At 33.1% G+C, this 20,204-nt stretch overlaps 3 protein-coding genes across 3 annotated transcripts; all 3 read right to left on the bottom strand.

Annotated features, from left to right (window-relative positions):
* Positions 1 to 2,190: 2,190 nt before the first annotated feature.
* Positions 2,191 to 5,504, bottom strand: LOTGIDRAFT_238986 (hypothetical protein). The gene is made up of 3 exons (XM_009052434.1): positions 5,385 to 5,504; positions 3,324 to 4,216; positions 2,191 to 2,400 (listed from the first exon to the last, which is right to left on the bottom strand). The coding sequence occupies exons 2-3, from the start codon at positions 4,199 to 4,201 to the stop codon at positions 2,301 to 2,303; spliced, it is 978 nt and encodes a 325-aa protein (XP_009050682.1). The 5' UTR covers positions 4,202 to 4,216; positions 5,385 to 5,504; the 3' UTR covers positions 2,191 to 2,300.
* A 4,293-nt stretch (positions 5,505 to 9,797) lies between these two features.
* On the bottom strand, positions 9,798 to 11,538 carry LOTGIDRAFT_174097 (hypothetical protein; the record flags this gene model as incomplete). The annotated part of the gene is made up of 2 exons (XM_009052433.1): positions 9,798 to 10,059; positions 10,826 to 11,538. The coding sequence occupies 2 exons, from the start codon at positions 11,536 to 11,538 to the stop codon at positions 9,798 to 9,800; spliced, it is 975 nt and encodes a 324-aa protein (XP_009050681.1).
* A 4,923-nt stretch (positions 11,539 to 16,461) lies between these two features.
* On the bottom strand, positions 16,462 to 19,713 carry LOTGIDRAFT_238985 (hypothetical protein). Its single transcript, XM_009052432.1, has 2 exons — positions 19,645 to 19,713; positions 16,462 to 17,914 (listed from the first exon to the last, which is right to left on the bottom strand). The coding sequence occupies exon 2, from the start codon at positions 17,883 to 17,885 to the stop codon at positions 17,175 to 17,177; it is 711 nt and encodes a 236-aa protein (XP_009050680.1). The 5' UTR covers positions 17,886 to 17,914; positions 19,645 to 19,713; the 3' UTR covers positions 16,462 to 17,174.
* Between the last annotated feature and the right edge of the window lie 491 nt (positions 19,714 to 20,204).

The following is a 20,204-nucleotide window of genomic DNA, read 5'->3' as shown; positions in this document are numbered from 1 at the left end:
AACGGAACGATTGTTCTAATTGTCATTGTAACAATAAATAAACCAAGTATTTACGATCCTAAAACATCACTAAAATATAACTGACTGAAAACCGTAAGAAAAGCTCGAAAATGATTTAGTTAAATGAATTAATATTTCAAGATCTTTTACTTTCTGAGATCAATCAGTTTTTAGCATTGTAATTTCGAAACCACCTGCTTGGTTAAGTTTAACAAATGATGGCCTGGGGCTCTAATCCCAGTCGTTGTTTGAAAAGTATCGCGACCTGGAATAAGACATGTTTCCTGTTGACACAGATGTAAATAGATACGGAAAAGATCAATTCCAAGGACAAGCTGGAAGACGGAATCCTGTCTAACCCTTTCATAAAAAAGAATGTATAAAAATGTATGATATAGGTACATCAACAAAGTGAAATATTTCGTACATACCGTGGGGTTAATTTTATTTACTAGTTTTATGTATGTAATATATTAGGTACAATGACTATAATGGACTGGAACCATGCAAGTACACAATCAACTTGACAATGATTCTATAGATAGTTATGGAATACTGTGAATGCAATTCTCCTTATTGCCATACTAATTATACCCCAGTCAATATATTTATACCTACTGGTTGTCTTTAATCAATATCTATTTCAGAAATTTTTGCTTTAAAGTCACCTAATCGTCATAAAATATTTCAATTATTAACATTAAAAAGAATGTACACATGAAAGGTATTGTAAAGAGGTTTTCTAAAAAAAATATTTATAATAATATAATGTAGGCTATGTTATGTATATATAATAGTATCAATTTGCACTAAACGAATTTTCAATCAGACGTCTATGGTTCCTGCAAACTATATGAGTGATGACTCAACTAACCGCGAAGGTCCTTACGTTTGAAAGGATATTTTGCGGTTAGTGACGTCATCAAACACTTAGTTTCAATGTAATTGCAGGAACCACAGACGTTTGTTATTAACAGAAAATTTAGAAAACCTCTTTACAATTCCTTAAATATTATAGTAATTTTTTCTTTAAAGTGGCAAATTTGACGTAAAAAATTCTCAATATTAAAATTAAATTGAATGTGCTTAATGATAATTTGAAGGGCTATCCCGCTACACTTTCAAATAAGAAAGGTCAACAAACGTGTCATTCTTTTGAATCATCGCCCCCTCCCCCCGCTCGAACAATCAAGTCTGACTACGGACCTGAACATCTGTTTGACTCAGAAGACTCCTATATAAAATGTTCGTACAGAATCGAGATTTCATTTGTACAGTTATTCGCTCAAAAAAATAGCAATATGCTACATAATATTACGTCTTATATTACATATTATTCAAATTAGATTCAAATCGGCATACACAATCTAATCTAAAGAAAAGAAATGCAAATAAATACACCAACAAACACCCACCTGTTTTCATAAAATGAGAAATTATAAGATCCAGAATTTAAACATGGTAACCATAAACAGTGTAACTTCGTTGAAAAATGCTTAGTTGAAAATAAGGTCAATTAAAAACATGACAGCTGTTTCCAATATAATATAACTATACGATAACATAATAATTTATTCTGTATGTCATCATATTCAGGTCTTATTTCAAGTCAAAATATTATTTTCTGAAGTAGGTTACGTTGTAATTACACTTTCCTGGTGTTTTGTAGGCTACCGATTGTAGGTCAGGATGATTGCTATAGATTTGGATGATAATCGGACATTTTTGAACGAACTAAAGCATTACAAATTTGCATTTATTTTTAAATGTGCATTATTGTTGTGTCGTTCTTACTAAGCAGAATGCATCTTTTCATGGACTCGTTTCAGGAATATTACTGGTCCAGTATTTTGGTATTGAGGATTCAATTAGCTATTGATAAATGGTCTCCGACAACTGGGAAGACCTTTCTTAAGTGATGGGGCGGACTGAGCATCTCTATGGCCCTCACCCAAATACCCCAAGTGAAAACGAAATTTAGCGATCCCTGCTTGTTTCGTTCCCTAGCTACCTATGATATTTTTTTTCATCAAACTAAGGCTATTACATTTTTAGTTCGAAGAGACTTTTCGAAAAATATTCGTTCAGAAATATTTTGAACTCGGAACCATAGGGCTCTTAGTCCAGTGGTTCGATTCTCAGTTCGCCCCTGAAAAGAGTACACATCTAACCGGTTATCAACATCGTTTTCAGTGAGATTTTTATTCGTAAAGGACAGAGACACAATAACAAATTTTATTCTTAAATAAAAACAAATGCAAAAAAATTAACAATTTCCTTCAACTAACTAACAACGTTCGTCAATGTTCCAATTCACTGTTGGTAATTGGTTGGGTTTTAGCTAAGCCATCTGATAAAATAAACGAAGTTTCATCACTAATACTGCCAGATTTTCTTCTACTGAAAAGTAAATGGAACTACGATTAGGCAATTTAATTTACTATCTGCATGTTATGCACATGTGCATGTTGGTTAGGTCATGTGGATCTCAATGCTGACTAGGTCATGTGGATCTCAATGCTGACTAGGTCATGCAGATGTTGATGTTTATTAGGTCATGAATGCTGATGAGGTCATAAATTATGTTAGTTGGGTCATTTAGACCTGACTGTTAATTTATGTCATGCAGATGTCAATGTTGGTTAGGCCACGCAGAACTAAATGTTAATCAGGGTCATGAAAATCTTAATGTTATTTAGGTCTTGTACATCTGTTAGGTAACATTATTAATTGGGTCATTTGGGATCGGATCGAAATGTTTTCTAGGTCATGTCGATCTGAAAACTGACATGGTTATGTTGATCTTCATGATGATTGAGTCTTGAAGATCATGATGAGGGCATGTATATCTTAATTTTTATCTGCATGGTAATTGAGCACTATTTTAGTAGTGACAATATATTGTTATTGTATGTAGATCTGAATTTTGATAAGGGCATGTATATCTTAGTTTTGACTGGGTCGTGTTGATCTGCATGGTAATTGGATCATGTAGATCTGAATGTTTATTCAATCACGTATATCTGAATGTTGATAAGCTAATGTAAATCTGAATGTTATTAAGGTCATTTTGATCTGCATGGCAATTAAGTCATAAAGAGCTGAAACTTGATTAGGATCATGAATATCTGTATGATAATAAGGTCTAGTATACAGTCTCTCCTAATTGTTACTGTTTCAACAGGTATGCCAATGAATGATCTTCCATTCGATGTTCAGTCACATTAATTCTTGTAACTTGTCAAGAATCGGGCAAAAGAACATTAAAATTTTATATCTATTTTCCTCCTCACAATGAGTTGGAAATAATTTGTTTTGCCTACCTGTCCATATCTGTATTATCAGAGCTTGATCCTTCTAACATATTGGTTAATGATAGGGACCTAGGTGGGGGATTCACCGGGAACGATAAAAAGCGGGCATTTTGTTCCAACACTTCCACTGGTGTTAGTTCCACATCTTGAGTAAAAAATATGGAAGAATCGGATAAAATGCTGAGTTCACTACTAGCAGACAATATAGTTTGTTCTTTCCACACTTCCACACGAGGAACAGACATAGACGTTCTACGAGTAAGAGATGTTTGACGAGATTCAGATGTTCGTGGTGTGTGTGTTGACGAGTTGGCATCAACGAGTATTTCAGTAGGTAAAGTTGGTAAAGATTTTCTTGACACACCTCCAGCACTAAGTATCCTTAATCTCTCTCCTTCATTGTCTTCATTTACAGTCGGAAGTTTAACTGAGTTATTTATTATGGCATCCTTGACTCCTCGAGAATTTTTCCTCTTCGGTCTAGTCTTTCTAGGAGATTCTTTATTTTTGACAGATCCATTTGAATGTCTTTGTCTCGAAGACTTGCGAAGAGTCCTATTTCTTTTACCATCCACCCTTGGCAATTCCTGGTTCGGTACTTCGACACAAGGTTCGTCAACAGGCATTTTCTCAGGCTGGGGTGTCATTTTCCTTTGAAGTCTACCACACACTAATATCAAAACACCAAAAGATATACAAACAATGGACAGAGTAAGTAAAAGTATCCCACAGATATGAATTACTCCAAAGTCAGGAAATGAAACAAATGCTATTGCGACCAGGATTACTGATGGTACTAGGAGAGGAACACCAAACGTCAGCAAAACTCGTGGTCTACATAGGTAGGAACAACATTTAGTATCCTTCCCTGGACTGCTTGCAGCCATTTAAATCAGTGAACACTGAAACAAAACAACAAAACTATGAATTTATGTGTATAACAGAGCATATCGACGTTTTCCAACGGCTATAGATGGATTTTTAGTTCCAAGTTGGTCTGGAATAATTAGTTATCATTAAGGACAAAATTAACCTAAGTGACTTATTCCAATGAAATCTCACTTTTTACATCACTTCCCATTATCACCTCTTTACTGGACAATAAAATCGTATTATTTTGTTAGATCATAACCTGTTTTGTTTGGACTAAAAATATTTTGCCCATAAATAATATGCCCAAGATTATTCAAAACCGGTGGTCCTCAACCTTCATGATCCAATTCCTCACTTTTTCTCCGCCTTTCACTTCTTGTACTGTAAAACATCAAATAACTAAAAAATCAATGCACTAAAATTTGGATAGTTTTCGATGATATCTGTGTCAAAACACATGCACTGGTTCTTTGCTCCTACAGCTCAGGAGTCATTCTGAGGATCAGCGATTTCATGTTGGAACTGGTGCTCATTGTCTCTTTTATTACCAAAATTCACCCCTTTGTGTATAATAATTCACCCCCAAGCCCCCTTTATTCCAAATTTCACCCCGAAGCAAAGTCTGATCTCCTTAATCCTACGTAATGTTGTACAGAAATGGAGCAGGCACATACTCTGAAACACAGAATGCTAATCTACATCTGGGTTTGTCTACTGGGCCTCATTTACTTCATATAGCTAATATTATATACAGGGTAATTACATGTATAATTATGCTTTACGCATAAGTGTTTTATAATAATAATTTCAAATCTCTAATTTATGTCCCGAAGGAACCATAGTAAAAAATCATATAGCAACTTGTACAAAATGACAAGTTATATTTTGAAAAATTCATATATAAATAAATAGTAGTCGTAACGATGAAAACATTTTGAAATTCAGACCGTCTTTTAAACACTCTTATATTGATATTAATGAAACATAAAATTGACTTTCCCTTTTTTAAGAAATTTACCCCCACCCCTCCAACCCGTTTGAGAGAGTGGATTAGTAACGAACCAACGATCCCTCACACGTTAAGTATCATGATAACCTATGTATCTAAACACAAAATGATCAGTTACTACCTTAAATCAATTTAGAACATCAATTTTTACACTTTAATATATGAGTTAATGAAATGGATACCCTTACCTTTAGTCATAAGGAAAACGTCATTCGTTTCCTTGAAATCGCCATGTTGTTATATGCGTTGCCTGTATACAACATAATTGGGGTCGGGTATAAATAGCCTAGTATAATATCACATAATAGATGTTATTTTGATTATAAGTGGTTATTGTAAATATAGGGGTTTATATATACTTGACTGAGTTGTGACATTGTCATATACCACTATCCAATTCAATCCAATTTGAACGAGTGAATTGTCACCTAGCTACAAAGTACATACGATAGCGATTTAATAGTTGGAAATTGCCTAGCCTTTATTTTACCGCATAATGAAATTTGATGTATACCTATATTGGTAAAAGTTAATATTCAACCCCCAGAAGTATTTTATCAAAATTAAACTTAAATGAAAAAACATAGTAATTGTACCATTAATCGCATTGTGAAATAGCGAAACCACGAAGAAGAGTAAATTCAAAGTTTTTTCGTTATCCTTCAATTCGTCAGTTATCGTGAAAAGGGTCCAAAATGGCACGCTTTGATTGGTTACGAATATCTTCATTTGAACGAGACTGTGGCAGAAAACGTGTTAGATTACGTTGGGGACGAAATGTTGAATGTTCGTTTTCGACTTAAAGACATTGAGCCCTTGGCATATGAACAATCTTACAAAATCATATCAAAATATTAAGTTTCGTCTTAGAAAAATTCTGAATTCGCCCAAAACATTTGGTACAATTTACTATGTATACAAATCCAAATATTTATCAGAGATGAGATAAGAGTCTGTAATGCCTTAAAGCACAAGGGCTGAATATGCCCTAACGAAAATTGATCTGCTTATGAAATGAGCTCAAGTAACCTTTAATAATTACTTATACCATGACTTAGTTTTTTCAACTTATAGAAGGGATATACAGGTCAATGACGCATGTCTAACGCATGTTTTTCAATCAATAGAGTTCCCTTTCTTATGGTTTTTTATGACTTGTCTATAGACTAGCCATATAATATTAATGTTAAGTTATTGTAAATCTTTTATTTCGAAACATATTCAGTCAGTGACCTTCACCATTGTTTGCTGTTCGAATCACTTCCAGATCAAATGTCGAAATCTTCTAATGCGTTATTGATATATGTGCTCGTGTCGCTTTTGTAACTGCATACCAATTAGGCGTAGTTTCTTAAAAAGTGTTGTAAATAATAAAGATCCTAAACAAGTCTTACAATCAGTATGTGTTCTCGAGCACCAGTAGGAAAATATCGTGCATTCAGTGTTATTTTCAGACAATTAACATAATAGGTGAAATTTTTTCTAACAGATATTTTCAACTTTTATGAAAATTGTGTTCTGCTACCAATGATGTATATGTACAGGATAATAGCAATGATTTTATATTGTTGTGTAATCCAGTTTCTATTTATCAATCCAAGGGAGATAATAGATACTTAAAGTATAGGTTTTTCTTTTGTGTGGAAGAGAATGCTATATTAACATTTGGTATCATGCTTGGGATTACATCATGATGTTCCGAACCCATCATAATAGAGATGTAATGCGCGGCAATGTAATTCAATGTAAAAATATATCGAAGGTGCTTGCTGGCTCAGGGAGCTATAAATTTTTTCTCGCTAACTAAGGTCTTTGGTTCGATTTCGATAAAGGTTGGGACACCATCCAATTTTAACTCAGCTTTCCCCGTAAGTGATTGGAAGGGTGCCAGGTCGTTGGAATCAACAGAGTCACAAATTTATACTTTCTTCCAGCATATCAACATTTCCAGAAACTATGTTGAGGATCAATGGCGGCATAAAACCAATGTCATGGTAGCAAAACAATATTCAAAATAGCCATTTTATTTAACAATATCACAATCTGAGTTTGGAAATGTAACATGTATAATATATAAAACAGTAATATCACATATTATCCATTTTGAAAAGAACAAAAAGGCGATTAACCGATTTCGACAATGAAATTGAGCATAATTTGAAGTTTAAAAACGCCGAAACTAAAGTCGACCTCTAAAATAAATAACCGTAGCCTGTGCTTCCAAGAGTCGACTTTCACCCCCAAATACCTAGTGAAATAATGAAGTTTAAAATATGTTTGCTGAGAAGGAATATAGACTTATTGAGACCAATTTTGACTTTATATATCTGATCCTTCACAACCTTTTAGTTTTCTATCAGATTTATAATGAATATTTACAGTGATACAGTGTGTCAAAACATTCATCAAAATTTTTTTTTACAAATATGACATTAGTTTCAATATTAATTATTGCTTATCATAATATACATTTCAAAAATAGTCTTGATCGTCCCTTCTTGGGTGCTTACAGCTCCTACCAACAATAATTCATAGATTTTAGATACTTCGAATTGTGAATGTTAACAGTCAGCACCATTGGTGGATACAATATATTGCTTTATAGCGAATTAAAAAAATAGAAAAAACTGAATTGATATGAATTTGTTGACATTAATAATAACAGTTTGAGACTTCATTAAATATTGATGTAGGTAAAAGGTTTTAAATCGAAAAATACCAATTAATATGCTTTATCTTCTATGATTTGAGTTTTGTGTGATATATAGTTTTTAATGGATCATTGTTTACATATGATATTTGATCATAATAACTAAGCTTTTGTTTTTGCTGTACAATAAAAGGCCTGTTGAATCGTTCTTATTAATGTTAATTTCGTTTCGGTATTTTATTCCATAGAGGATTACGGAATGAAATTAAGGAATAAGCGAAAGAATATTAAACGAAATAATTATTAATATCAAAAGGCAAATTTCAAACAAACTAGACTGAGGGTTTTCGATCCAGTAGAAATTAGATCGCACGAATAATGTCCTGAACTGTGCCTTGTTTCCTTTTCTTTTTTTATATCGATAAAATCATACCTATTCGCACCGAGGCAGAATGACAGGAAACTTAATTAGCCCACACTTTGTGGTATAATGGGCGGAAACACCAAAATTAGAAGCTTTTATCACTATACAGAACATAGCACATTTCTTCACATAGTATCATATTATATGACGAGCAAAAATAACTTAACATCTGACAATAACATACATAAGTGAGAAAAACACAATTTCAGCAGTATTATGGTAATTTATAAAAACATGAACAAATAATACTTACACAATATAAAGAATCAAAAAAGAGTCAAAAAGAGTAAAAAAAAAACCATTGCACCAGATAAGTTGAAAAAATTTAAAATTCTATAACAAAGATAAAGTCAAGAGTCTTATACAGATAAAATTTTAACAAATGATATTGCTATTATATTTAATTTAATAATTTAAAATACCAGAAAACGGGTTATTTGAGCTTTTTATATTCGTACTATGGCTTCCTAAGTTGTCTGATTGTATGTATGTTTTGAATGTCCTCGACATGGCATGAATACCTTTGACTAACTTTACTGAGATCTATAGGAAAACTGGTGGGAAATAACAAAAGCTCAAAATGAACCATCTTTGTGGGAAATAAACAATAATATACATTATAATCAAATTCTAAATTTTCATATAAAAATACAATTAACTATACCACTAAGCAATTTCAATTAAAATGCAAACCTTGATGTTCTGTTTCGTTTTCCCCGACTGGCCTCACTTGCAATCCATGATCTGACAAATTGTTATGCATCTCACGTTTTGAGTCATATAATATTCAACCAATTACTCCCTACAGTAAAAATGTCCTTACTATAATGTATATGAAAAATATTGGACTTTATTGTCTGTCGTTGTTTTTGATTGGTTAGCATACTTTATGACTTGACTTTTGACCCTATTTCGCATGAACATGATTTATAGAAGAATTTGTCAGATCAATAATGGCCAATGGAATCACCCTCAGACAAAATACGTTACCTAACATCAAGACAATCTTTTAATCAGATTGATGCCATTTTTTATAATAAATAAGACGTGAGCATTATTATAATACTAAAATATTAAAAAATTATCACAGTAGAATATGAGCGTATTAGAGCGATACAAAAAGATTTTCTAGCCTATGTATGTATAACAAGGGAAACAACAGCTTTTGTTTGCAAATTTCCTCTTTTCAGATCCAAGTCTGATTTCCAGTTTATGCAATTCTGGAAAAACGTGACCAGGCTTAAAATATATCTATCGCAAATACCATACAGTTTAATTGTATTTTGTGATTATAAGATCATAGATTAGACCCAGTCCGCGATACACATATTGAGGCTAAAAACTCACTCTCTCCCCTTCAGATCATTGCAAAAACATCTTCCAATGAAAATAGTCATGTATTTTCCTATAATTCTAAAATTTGTCACAACTAGTCCTTACATTTTCTCAATCTCTAATATGCAACCTTCAACTGGTCTCGGGTTTGGTTAGGGCTAACCCTTAAAAGCATGCCAAACCAATTTAACCTCAATAAGAGAAGAGTTCAGAATCTCTCCTTAAATATTCTTCCTTATTAGTCCTAATAATATGTCCAGATATACTTTCAGTGGAGGTATAGCTTGTATTATCATAGGACCTTTCTGATAAAAGAGCTCTTTGACGTTCTTGGTGAATATCTGGCAGATCCCCTAAATGTGTTTTATTGGCTTGCTGTAGATGATCGGGACTAGTGCGGTTAGTTTCATCAATAATGGACATTTCTTCGTCAGGTTTATCTTGACTACTGTAACTACAATAAAAAAACATATAGTGAAATTGCTATAGGATTATCGATTAGTTCCAATGAAAAATGGCGACATTTCCTGTGAAACAATAGGCGATTGTTACCCGTTGTGAATACAGATAGTTCTATTTGTATTCTCTCGTTCTCTAAATAGGTTTTTTAGAAAATAAGTAAATAGTTTGCATACGACAATAATGACAGAAAATAAGCATTAGTTATCCATTATTATGCTTGAAGCCAAACAGAATTGTTAACAAATAATCGACGCGTTTATTAATCGATCGGCATTATCTGACATAACGTATCCTACTGAGATTTCCAAACTGCTGATTCGGAACTTTGTTTTTGTCCTAATTGATGACATAACGCCCTTTTCATAGTTTATGGATTATGACATTTTTATGATAAGAATCCTTAACTGTGCATCAGGCCTTAATAATTCGATCTTATAAATAATATTGATGCTTAGAATCATGTCATTCTATTCTTATTGGTTTGTGGTTATGCCAACATACTATCACTGTTTTGATACAAGTAATAATAGTATTTTTTGGGGTCACACCGACCTATTATTGCCCTTGTTTTACGCTAAACAATTGGTGATACTGGTTGGTGGTTATGCCAAACAAACTGACAATGTGTGAGTTTAGATCATTGCATATCTTTTTAGATTATGCTTTCGATGGATAGATCCACCAGGTCTTACCATGGTATGGATTGTTTTGGGGGCATGCCTTTACAAAGCAACTCTTGATGTTACGGGCAGACTTACCTATATTTGGTATGTTTAAGATCTAAAGATGGTAGTCGTCCTAAAGGATAAGGATCCGGTCTGGTCTCACTATTATTATTATTATTGTTGTTGTTGTTATTCATACCATGGTCACTTGGATCACTACTAACTTGTCTATTTTTAGTATCACTGCCTTCTAAATGTTTATTGCTTTGGATTGAACTGTTGGAGTTGGAACGAGTCACCAATGACGCACTTGATGAAGAGTCATATAACGAATTATTTCTATTATTATTACTATTATTTGGTAGTGAAGATGATGTCGATGGTTGGTTTGGATGATGCGGGTAATTGTGATTATTTTGATAAATATCCCTGAGATCTCGTTGACTACCGTTATTCACTACTTTAATAGTTTTATTGTTCCTTGCTGAATTATTCATATTTTTATCCAATTTATCGTGCGTCGTTACCACACGATGAATTTCTTCAATGGGCGAAACTCTCACAGATTTGAATGCGCATCTCATACCACATCCTATGAAGAACATCAAAACAGCCAAAATGAGCACAAAAAATCCGAGAATGTGAAGAGAACCATACAGTGGTATTGCTGGTTCATTTCCAAAGGCAACAAGGGTTAACGTTATTCCTGGTATAAGAAGTGGTACAGAGAACGTTATCATACACGGTGCCAGATTGGCTTTGATTTCCTTAGTGATCATTCTGATTCTCTCCTGTGATGTTGGCATGGCTATGTTAGACACAGGCTAGCTCTGAGCATGATGTCCAAGTTTTAACTGAAATAACAAAATTCAAGGATTTTATACGAGTTGTACTAGACAACAGGAACTGGCATTTCATTTCTGAAAAACTGTGAAAAGCAATTTTATAAATAGTATGTATCCAATGACAACTCAGTTAAAAAACACATACCGTATAGTTATTCCGTGATTCCGTGAAATTCAGCTTTATGAACTTATTTTCTGTGTCAGAATGGGCCTGAATGAACGGTAACAGTGTAAAATAGTGTGCAATAAGAGAAATTATGAATGATCATGAAGGTACACGACAGTTTGTAGCACAGGATGTCCCGGTTATTTTATCAACCAAACCATCGAATGATAATTTCTATATCCGTCACCGGAAACCTCAATGAATATAAAGATAAAAAGGTAGTTGACCTGTGCAGAGATCGAATGTCGCATTCTGTTTCCGGTAAGGTTCTCCTAGACAAACGCAATTGTCCAGCTTATAAATTAGGAGATTTGAAATCAATTCGAGTAAAAAATTCTATTTACGATAATGAAATCATGCATATATGATGATATAAATTCATAATATCGCGTATTCATGATTAAAATGATTTAATAACTTTTTCCAATTGAATTTCCTCCCAGACACAATTAATTAACATTCCATCAAGTAAATAATGAGTAGTAATTGAGAGACGATAATAGAGTGGTTAATTTGGAAATCAAGTCTTGGATCAACAATTTTCTACTCCAGTAGAAGCAACGCAGTAATGTCATGCAGTGTTCTTTGAGGATCATTTCGGTAGGATCTGTGACGTGAAAGGGACGGATCCACCATCAGTTTAACAAATCGCACCATAGGCTCAGAGACGTATCCAAATCAACCTCCAAAATGGCGAATCTATCCCTTTAAACTAGCCTTTTTCGATATACGACTCAGTCAGTAGAATGGGGGACCTCAGGGAAATGTTCGAAAGACAAGACGTTCAGAGACAAAAATGTGGTGGGAAACGGAAACGATATGAAGAAGGGTGTGTTAGGATATAGAGACTAAGCAATTAAATCTTCATAAACTATATAGCTAACTAACTAATTCATTTTTCCTATTTGCGCGAAGAATTAATTCTTTTTGGTCATATATTGTACAATTATAGTTGTCATACCTTGTTCTGGGCAAGTTTTTTGTTACCCTGGATTTGATATAGCTTTGATCAGTTGGCACTCCATTTGGGTCAAAATATCGGAGACAGTTCTACTGTTATGAATTGGTATGTGTTATTTTTTGCCTCTTTCTTATTTTGACAAGCTACAGTCTGACAACCTAGAAATTCTATCACTGCAAAAAACACGAAACACCATTGCCCCTCCGGATATATTACTTGCCCTCTGAACAATCAAGTCTTGATCTTAGACCGTCAATTGACAAAGCGGATATGAATCGATGATGCACAGCACTCTATAGATCACATAATTAAAGATTGATGCCTTTCATTATGTTACAGCATCAAGATCGATGGATATTTATGGATTCTTGGATACTATTTATACTATTATCGGCAGAAGTGATAAAATTTCGTTTTCCGTGTGGCCTTGGTCTAATTTTGGACATCAGGAAACTCTTTTAAAATAACATATTTTGCAGCAATATCGTCAGAAATATAGATATTTTAGCAAATCACTTACAAACATTTACAAACTGACAAAGTGTTAAAACATATACTAACACCCTTGACAATTATTATTTTTTTCTGTCTTCAGAATATTCAGAAATGCAAAAATAACTTGTTCGTGAAAGCATACAAATAGGTACATAAGAAGAGTAAACATTAGCTAACCCACCGTTCGAACGTTGTCGTTTAAACCAGACCAACTTATCAATATATACCGTGGTTTATCCAAATATTTTCGTATGAGGCGGTGACGAGTTTTGTAGAAAAAACATACAGTATGTTGATATTGTAAGTCATTGTCTTTTTATTAATTAGAAAATAATTTTTAAAATTCAAACTTTAAAGCTTGGCAATAGCTTCCATTGAGTCGAATATGATCGTTATTAGGGCGAAACTGAATATTGATTGATCATGTCAATCAGGTACTAGTAGCATGACGTTTAAAGGGATGGATTCACCATCCATTTGACCAAGCGCACCTTATAGTCTCAGAAAAGGTAATTATTTAGCTGAGCTAATCAGAAATATTGTTCACAGTTCACTGTCGAAATTTGAGTCTTCAAATCCATTTGAGTCCCGACTTGCCCGCGTTTGAAAGTTAAAATGACGACTCATTTTTCTTGGGACTCTGACAAAAAGGAAAGACATCTATAGAAATTGGAAGAAATTCCTATTATAGTTTTATATATTTTTTAAGGAAGGAATTGTGTCATTCAGACATTTCTAGTACTTCTGAAGACTAATTACATACATTTTAGACCCAACCTCCGAAAATGGTAAACCTGTTCATTTATTATCCATTTCGTTTCATTTATTTCTGATTACTTTATATAATTGTCAAATCTTGTGGTAAACCATGAAAAATGTTTTATATAACTCGTAAATCCTATATTTAATGGTAAATTAACAATTAATCTAAATATTTTAACAGTAAGTAGCTGGATCCGCATTATATATAGTATAATAACGAATTTTGGCTTCATCATGTCTGCCATCGGCATTGCGGGAGATATAAATATATTGATAAAAACACTGGCGTTTGTTATTCTAATGACGCTTCTAATTCCTGAAAATTCAAATACATGTTTTTCAATCCATTGTCATTACTTAAAAATTACGGAAAAGCTTGAGTCCGATGACATTGTCTTTAGTACCGGATTGGTGCGTGGGAACTTCATTGAAATGACATTTTTACGGCAGGAAACTAAATAATCGATATAAATCGATAAATATCGATAAAAAAAACTGGCATCTGTAACAGTTATAATGCCTTAGGTATTCTATTCTATCACAAATGGCATTAGTAATATGAAAATAATAGTAGAATTTAAATCACAGAAGACAATTTTATGGTTTTATTTAGTTTAATGGATATATTGGTTATATATAGAGATTTTAGTCATGGTACCTTTTAAGTCAAGCTGATGAATGTCTTGACCATGTTTGAGAATATAAATTTTATGTCCATTCTAGGACGTATCCTTTTAATTTGATTTTTACCCCTAAATATCGCATTATGATCATTACGTAGAATTTGTCTCTATCAGCACTAGTTTTGGTACGTGAGAACACCAGTATCCAAGGTCAATTGGACCTGCCAATTAGTTGATACACTGTGTATTTAATATGACTAACGGAATGTTGGTACATACTCGTCACATACTATACTTAATCCAATACATAGATATAATCATTCTTATCATACCAATACCTTATAACAACAGTATCAGTGTCCGATGATCAATTTTAAAGGTAAAACTTTTCCTACCTGCGATATCGTTCATTTTATCTCCCAGATTAACAGATCACTTTAGTCGATCTTCAAACAGGATGACACCGTCAATATCTGGAACAAAACTCAGTGAATACATGTCTAGTGTTGCCATGTTACACCATAATAAACACTCTAGTATTATGGTAAGAGAATATTAAAGGTAGATAACTGGTGTTTATGTGACGATGTCTACGAGTGGTGGATTTGCAATCAATAATAATGATATTAAACAGCTAATCTACTGCTAATTATACAGCTATAGCGTACAGTTCAAGTGAAAGCTTACTTAAATATAATACCTTAATGATATACTTCTAGCAGACAGACGTTCAATCTCGTACTTTATTTAATAGAATCTATGTAATTAATGGCCTTTGTATGATGATTACAGGTTAATCGATACTACTTTCAAATTAGCTAAGGAATCCAGAAACTAATCCAAATCAGGAATACCTGATTCTATTCTTAAACTTAAACGTGGGCGATGTTGTTCAAAGAGTCTCACATGGAAGCAATTCACACTTGTTTTTCATAATTTTTGCCTTCATTCATAGAACCATTCTTGAGCAAGGGGCCATCGATTGGTATTCTAGGTTTCCTAGATACGCCACCGAGACGTATGATTTTGGTCGGGACGTTTTGAATATCCCCCTTTTTTTACCACATAGACCATGTTCACCTTTCCGCTCACTTTCTATTTGGAATAGATAAATTCTATAGTTATTGGGCAACTACGGTAACAATGTTTATATATCGGATTCTGACACGATAGTCATGAGTCGCCATTGATCGAAATTAAAATATCGATAAAACAAAAAAAAATGTCGATATTTGATTTTCTACGCCCACTTGGCTGCTTCACGGATAATGGTGCTGATACTTCTTTATGTGTATGCAAATCTACATTTATTTCATAGTCGTGGTCAACAGTTAGAATGAAGCTTTTTAGTTTTTAGTTTTTGAGAGAAAGTTATTGAAAAAGTTCGTTAAACAAAGGCAACAAAACGTCTTTTTGTGAACATTGGGAGAAATGATTTAATCACGATTTCTGTCTTTAAGTGATACACACATCTTTTAGTATAGCCTAACCCTTGAGGATTAAAAGGGACAGTTCGCCATCCGATTGGCCAATTATTGTACTCATGTCTCAGAAACTGGAATGTTTTCGCTCAGCAAATAAGTACTAATGTTCACAGCTCACCAGAATTATCCGCGTTTGAATATAAAATGACGACTCGTCATTTCTCAGGACTCTGCCATATATAGAAAAACATATACAGTATAGAGATAGAAAAGACAGAAATATAGATAATTTGAGGTATTTTCAAGCAATTATGCCATTTTTTACATTTCTAGTACTTCTGAAGACTTTATATACGTTCAAGACCCAAATCAACCCCCAAAGAAGACGAAGATGTCCCTTTAAATGTAAGCACAACTAACTTGTATTCATTGTATCAGACTAAAACAAAACCTGAATTTCACACAGTTTATTTTCATAACATAACATTCAAGTTTGGCACAATATACTATATACATTATTCTTTGTTAAACACAAAATTAACGAAATATATTTAATAATCACATTATTTAAAACTTTAAAATAAGAGCACTCGGATGGTTGCAACTACATATAAAAACTAAATATGCTTATCACAATAGATAATGGTATAAAAATGCGAAACATAACACAACATATTTTATACAATTTGGGATAATTGATGTTATATATTGGCAATTTGGGATTCGTCATAATAAGAACATTTAAAAATATCTGCAATTTATTGTCATATTCATTGAATATCATTTCATAGTTCAGCACTGCAAGAGGCAAAATTTTAGATCTAGCAATAGGATGCCATGGGACAATAAAATTTTAAAATTCTGAGGTACATTGGATATATGCAAAAACAAAAGGGTTAAAATAAAAGTTAACGTTAACTTTAAAAATGCATGTTATTCAAAAAAGCATTATAAAACCCGTACAATAAAAGAGAATCTCTCATTATGCTGCTTCTTGAATAATGTCAATCAGCCGTTTGGATTTGGAAGGGGTCTAGCCATAATATCGTTTAAGATGTATTCAACAGTATGAAAATTGAGCAAAAACTTGTCATTATAATTCCAACACAACGACTTGTGATATTTTTTACAACAATCGGTGGTTCAATGGTACAACACTTTCGACATTAAACAACATCTTCATTGGAATGAAAAACTTCATCATCGTTCGTTTGGTTCGAATCAGCTATGGGTAAAGTTGACGGACTAACGATGTACACTGTGTCAGTTTGTGTTTTACTCCCACCCTCATCTTCCTCGAAAGAAGGATGTATTTTACAGTTTCTTAACGATACTAATGATATCTGAGACGAATACTTTTCCTCAGATCCGCTAGAGGTTTCAGAAAATGTTACTCCGCGACGTACTTTCGTTGGTGGTTGGGATTCTGGATTAGGAGGTTTCCGTAATGCTGATTTAGATGGTGGTAGCTGTTGAGAAATTATAGCAGTTTGTTGATCGATGTATTGCTGGTTGTCTTTCTTGAACAAATTATACAAAAACGGACAGGTTTTTGGATTATCTGGGATGATCCGATATATTAAAGGTTCTATGTTAATGATTTCCGTAAGCAATAATCCTAAGATAAAACATAGTAAAGATAATCCGGTAAACAATGGTCCTAACAAGAATAAGGATGACGGTAAAGATTGTTGATTTTTGTTAACATTGGTCACAATAAGAATGATGGTACCAGCTAACAATAGAGGAAATCCTAACACAAATATACAACCACCAATTCTGATATCTCGGCATCTTCTGTCCTGTTTTCGCCTTGCTCGTCGTTTTTCACGTTCCTGAGATTTTGGTTTGTATCTTGATTCTGACTTCCTACCCATTTATACATCCACATCTTTTGTAGCTACATCTGAAATGAGACAATGCAATATATAACTGATATAACTATCAGTGATCGGGTCATCTCTAATTTGGTTTTAACCTTCCCTTGGGCATGAGGCGTCCATTACTCATATTTAACCTATATCAAAATATCAAAAAGCACATAAAGATGTTTCGTTTGAGTTTTTACTTTCTTTAGGCTAAAAGGCATTTGTTTTGTTGAATAGACATAGAACATGCGTTGCATTCAGATGGCAACAGAAAGAGCACTAAAGGTAACGCTCAGATCTGCATTTGAATCGTTGCCGAAGTATAAACGATATCGAGAAAAAGACATTTATAAATCGATTTAGTTGCCATTTTTGTTTTTATTTTGTGAGTGTTTGGTCGTCAAAACATCTTCACTGCCTTGGAAATCAGATATGTGTTAGAGAAAAAAAATTATGATTCAATTTTCTTCATTAATCAATAAAATCTTGGATATGGAGTTGACCGCCAGTCAATACCCTTGCCTTTATTCAGTTATGATACACGAAATCGTGATCTAGATTATATTTCACAACAGCTTTTCAGCTTTCAAGTAATGCACTTTCTATATACATTGTATTCAGCTTTCTTTTAAAGCACCGTCTATATATACATGTATTAACCATTGTATTAGGTTTCTAGGGGTACATTTTTTTTATTTGAAAGTAAACACGTTTACATATACTGGTATATCATAATATTATAGTCTTTATAAAGGGTGTTTATGAACTATGACTGAATATCATATACCTCTATATATAGGTATAGAAATAATACATATTTCAACCTTGACCCTTGATATTCAAGTACTAACTATAATGAAGTATATAGTAATAAGTCTTATAATAGTAGTCGATAATCACGCAATATATGAAATATCAAGAGTAGAAAATCAAATGCGTCGATCGTTAAGACATATAGCACGAAGAATGGTTGTTAGGAGTTTCTATACATTTTTATCAGCTGTTTCTTGCTTAGTACCTAGACTACAAAGAAATATTTTAATGAAACTCAGGCTACATTATTTATATCAAATCAAGTTATTTTCAGTGCGTTTCCACCTCTGAACTGAACAGTTGAAGTCTATTTCCGATCAAAGCACATTATCGATTTCTGTATTCATTGTTATTCCTCGTAATGCTACCAAACTAATCGCAATTAGCACCAATATAACTTAAGTTAATGATATTCATGCAGATTGGCCGATATACAAGCTTCCATTGGGATTTACAAACAACATTATCAGAATTTAGGCTTGAAGTCGAATGACAATTATAATGAAGTAATCTGTGATACTATTTATAATCTTAAATGCGTTATCAACAACAGTGCTTACTCCTTAATATAGTCATTTGGAAATATATGAACTATATTTCTTGGTATTTTACCATAACGTTTGATTGAAACTCCTTGCCAAAAATAACGAGTCAAAATCATCCATCGTGAAATAACGTTTCAATGAACAGTATTACGCAGGTACGTGAATCAACGAAAGAAATTGAAACAATTCAAAAATATTTACCTTCTGGCATAAATTTAATTTCGAAAATAAATCGATAAAGCATATACAATTAGACACGAGATCGTTGCGATTGGATCGAAGATATTTTAATATTCTTGTGTTTAATCTTTGAAGCGTTCAGTAAACTACAAAAGTACATATATATTATGTACATTGTATATATACCTATATCGCAAACACTAGATCAAATATAAATATCTCTTACTCACTCGTCAAATATGGCGTTAAGTTTACATCCTTCTTTTTTTAAACGTATCTGTGTACTTCAACTCTTTTCGAATCTACATCTTTTAAATGGCTAAACCTCTTCCCTCATACTCTCTACTCAGTATTATGTATTTAAAAATAATACTCAGTTCAGTTCATTGAGCATGCGCATGAAGGTACCTTACAGATTATCTTATTATGTACCACGTGATTATTAATCTTGCTGACCTACATCTTCTTTATAGTCAATATTGATTCACCTGGAATTGTTGACATTGGTTACCATCGAGATTAACGATTTTCAATAATTACAATATGCTCTGTTTTAACTGTCTTATCTGTAACCTAACATTAACTCTGATGAGCTGAAAATTGTATGCAAAGTACTCAGTAAGCAGTTACCTAAATGAGTGAGCTACACCCAGACTATGGAAAATTTCTTAAAATTGCAGATGTTTTTTTTATGTAGAATAGCTAAATAGCTAAAATCTTGCTAAATAAAGCTCGCAAGGNGGGCGGGGGGGGGGGGGGGGGGAAAGGGGGGGGGGGGGTGAAAAAACGG

This window comes from Lottia gigantea (assembly GCF_000327385.1).
Source record: "Lottia gigantea unplaced genomic scaffold LOTGIsca_182, whole genome shotgun sequence".
Lineage (NCBI taxonomy): Eukaryota > Metazoa > Mollusca > Gastropoda > Lottiidae > Lottia > Lottia gigantea.
This window is presented reverse-complemented; position numbering and strand designations above follow the sequence as displayed.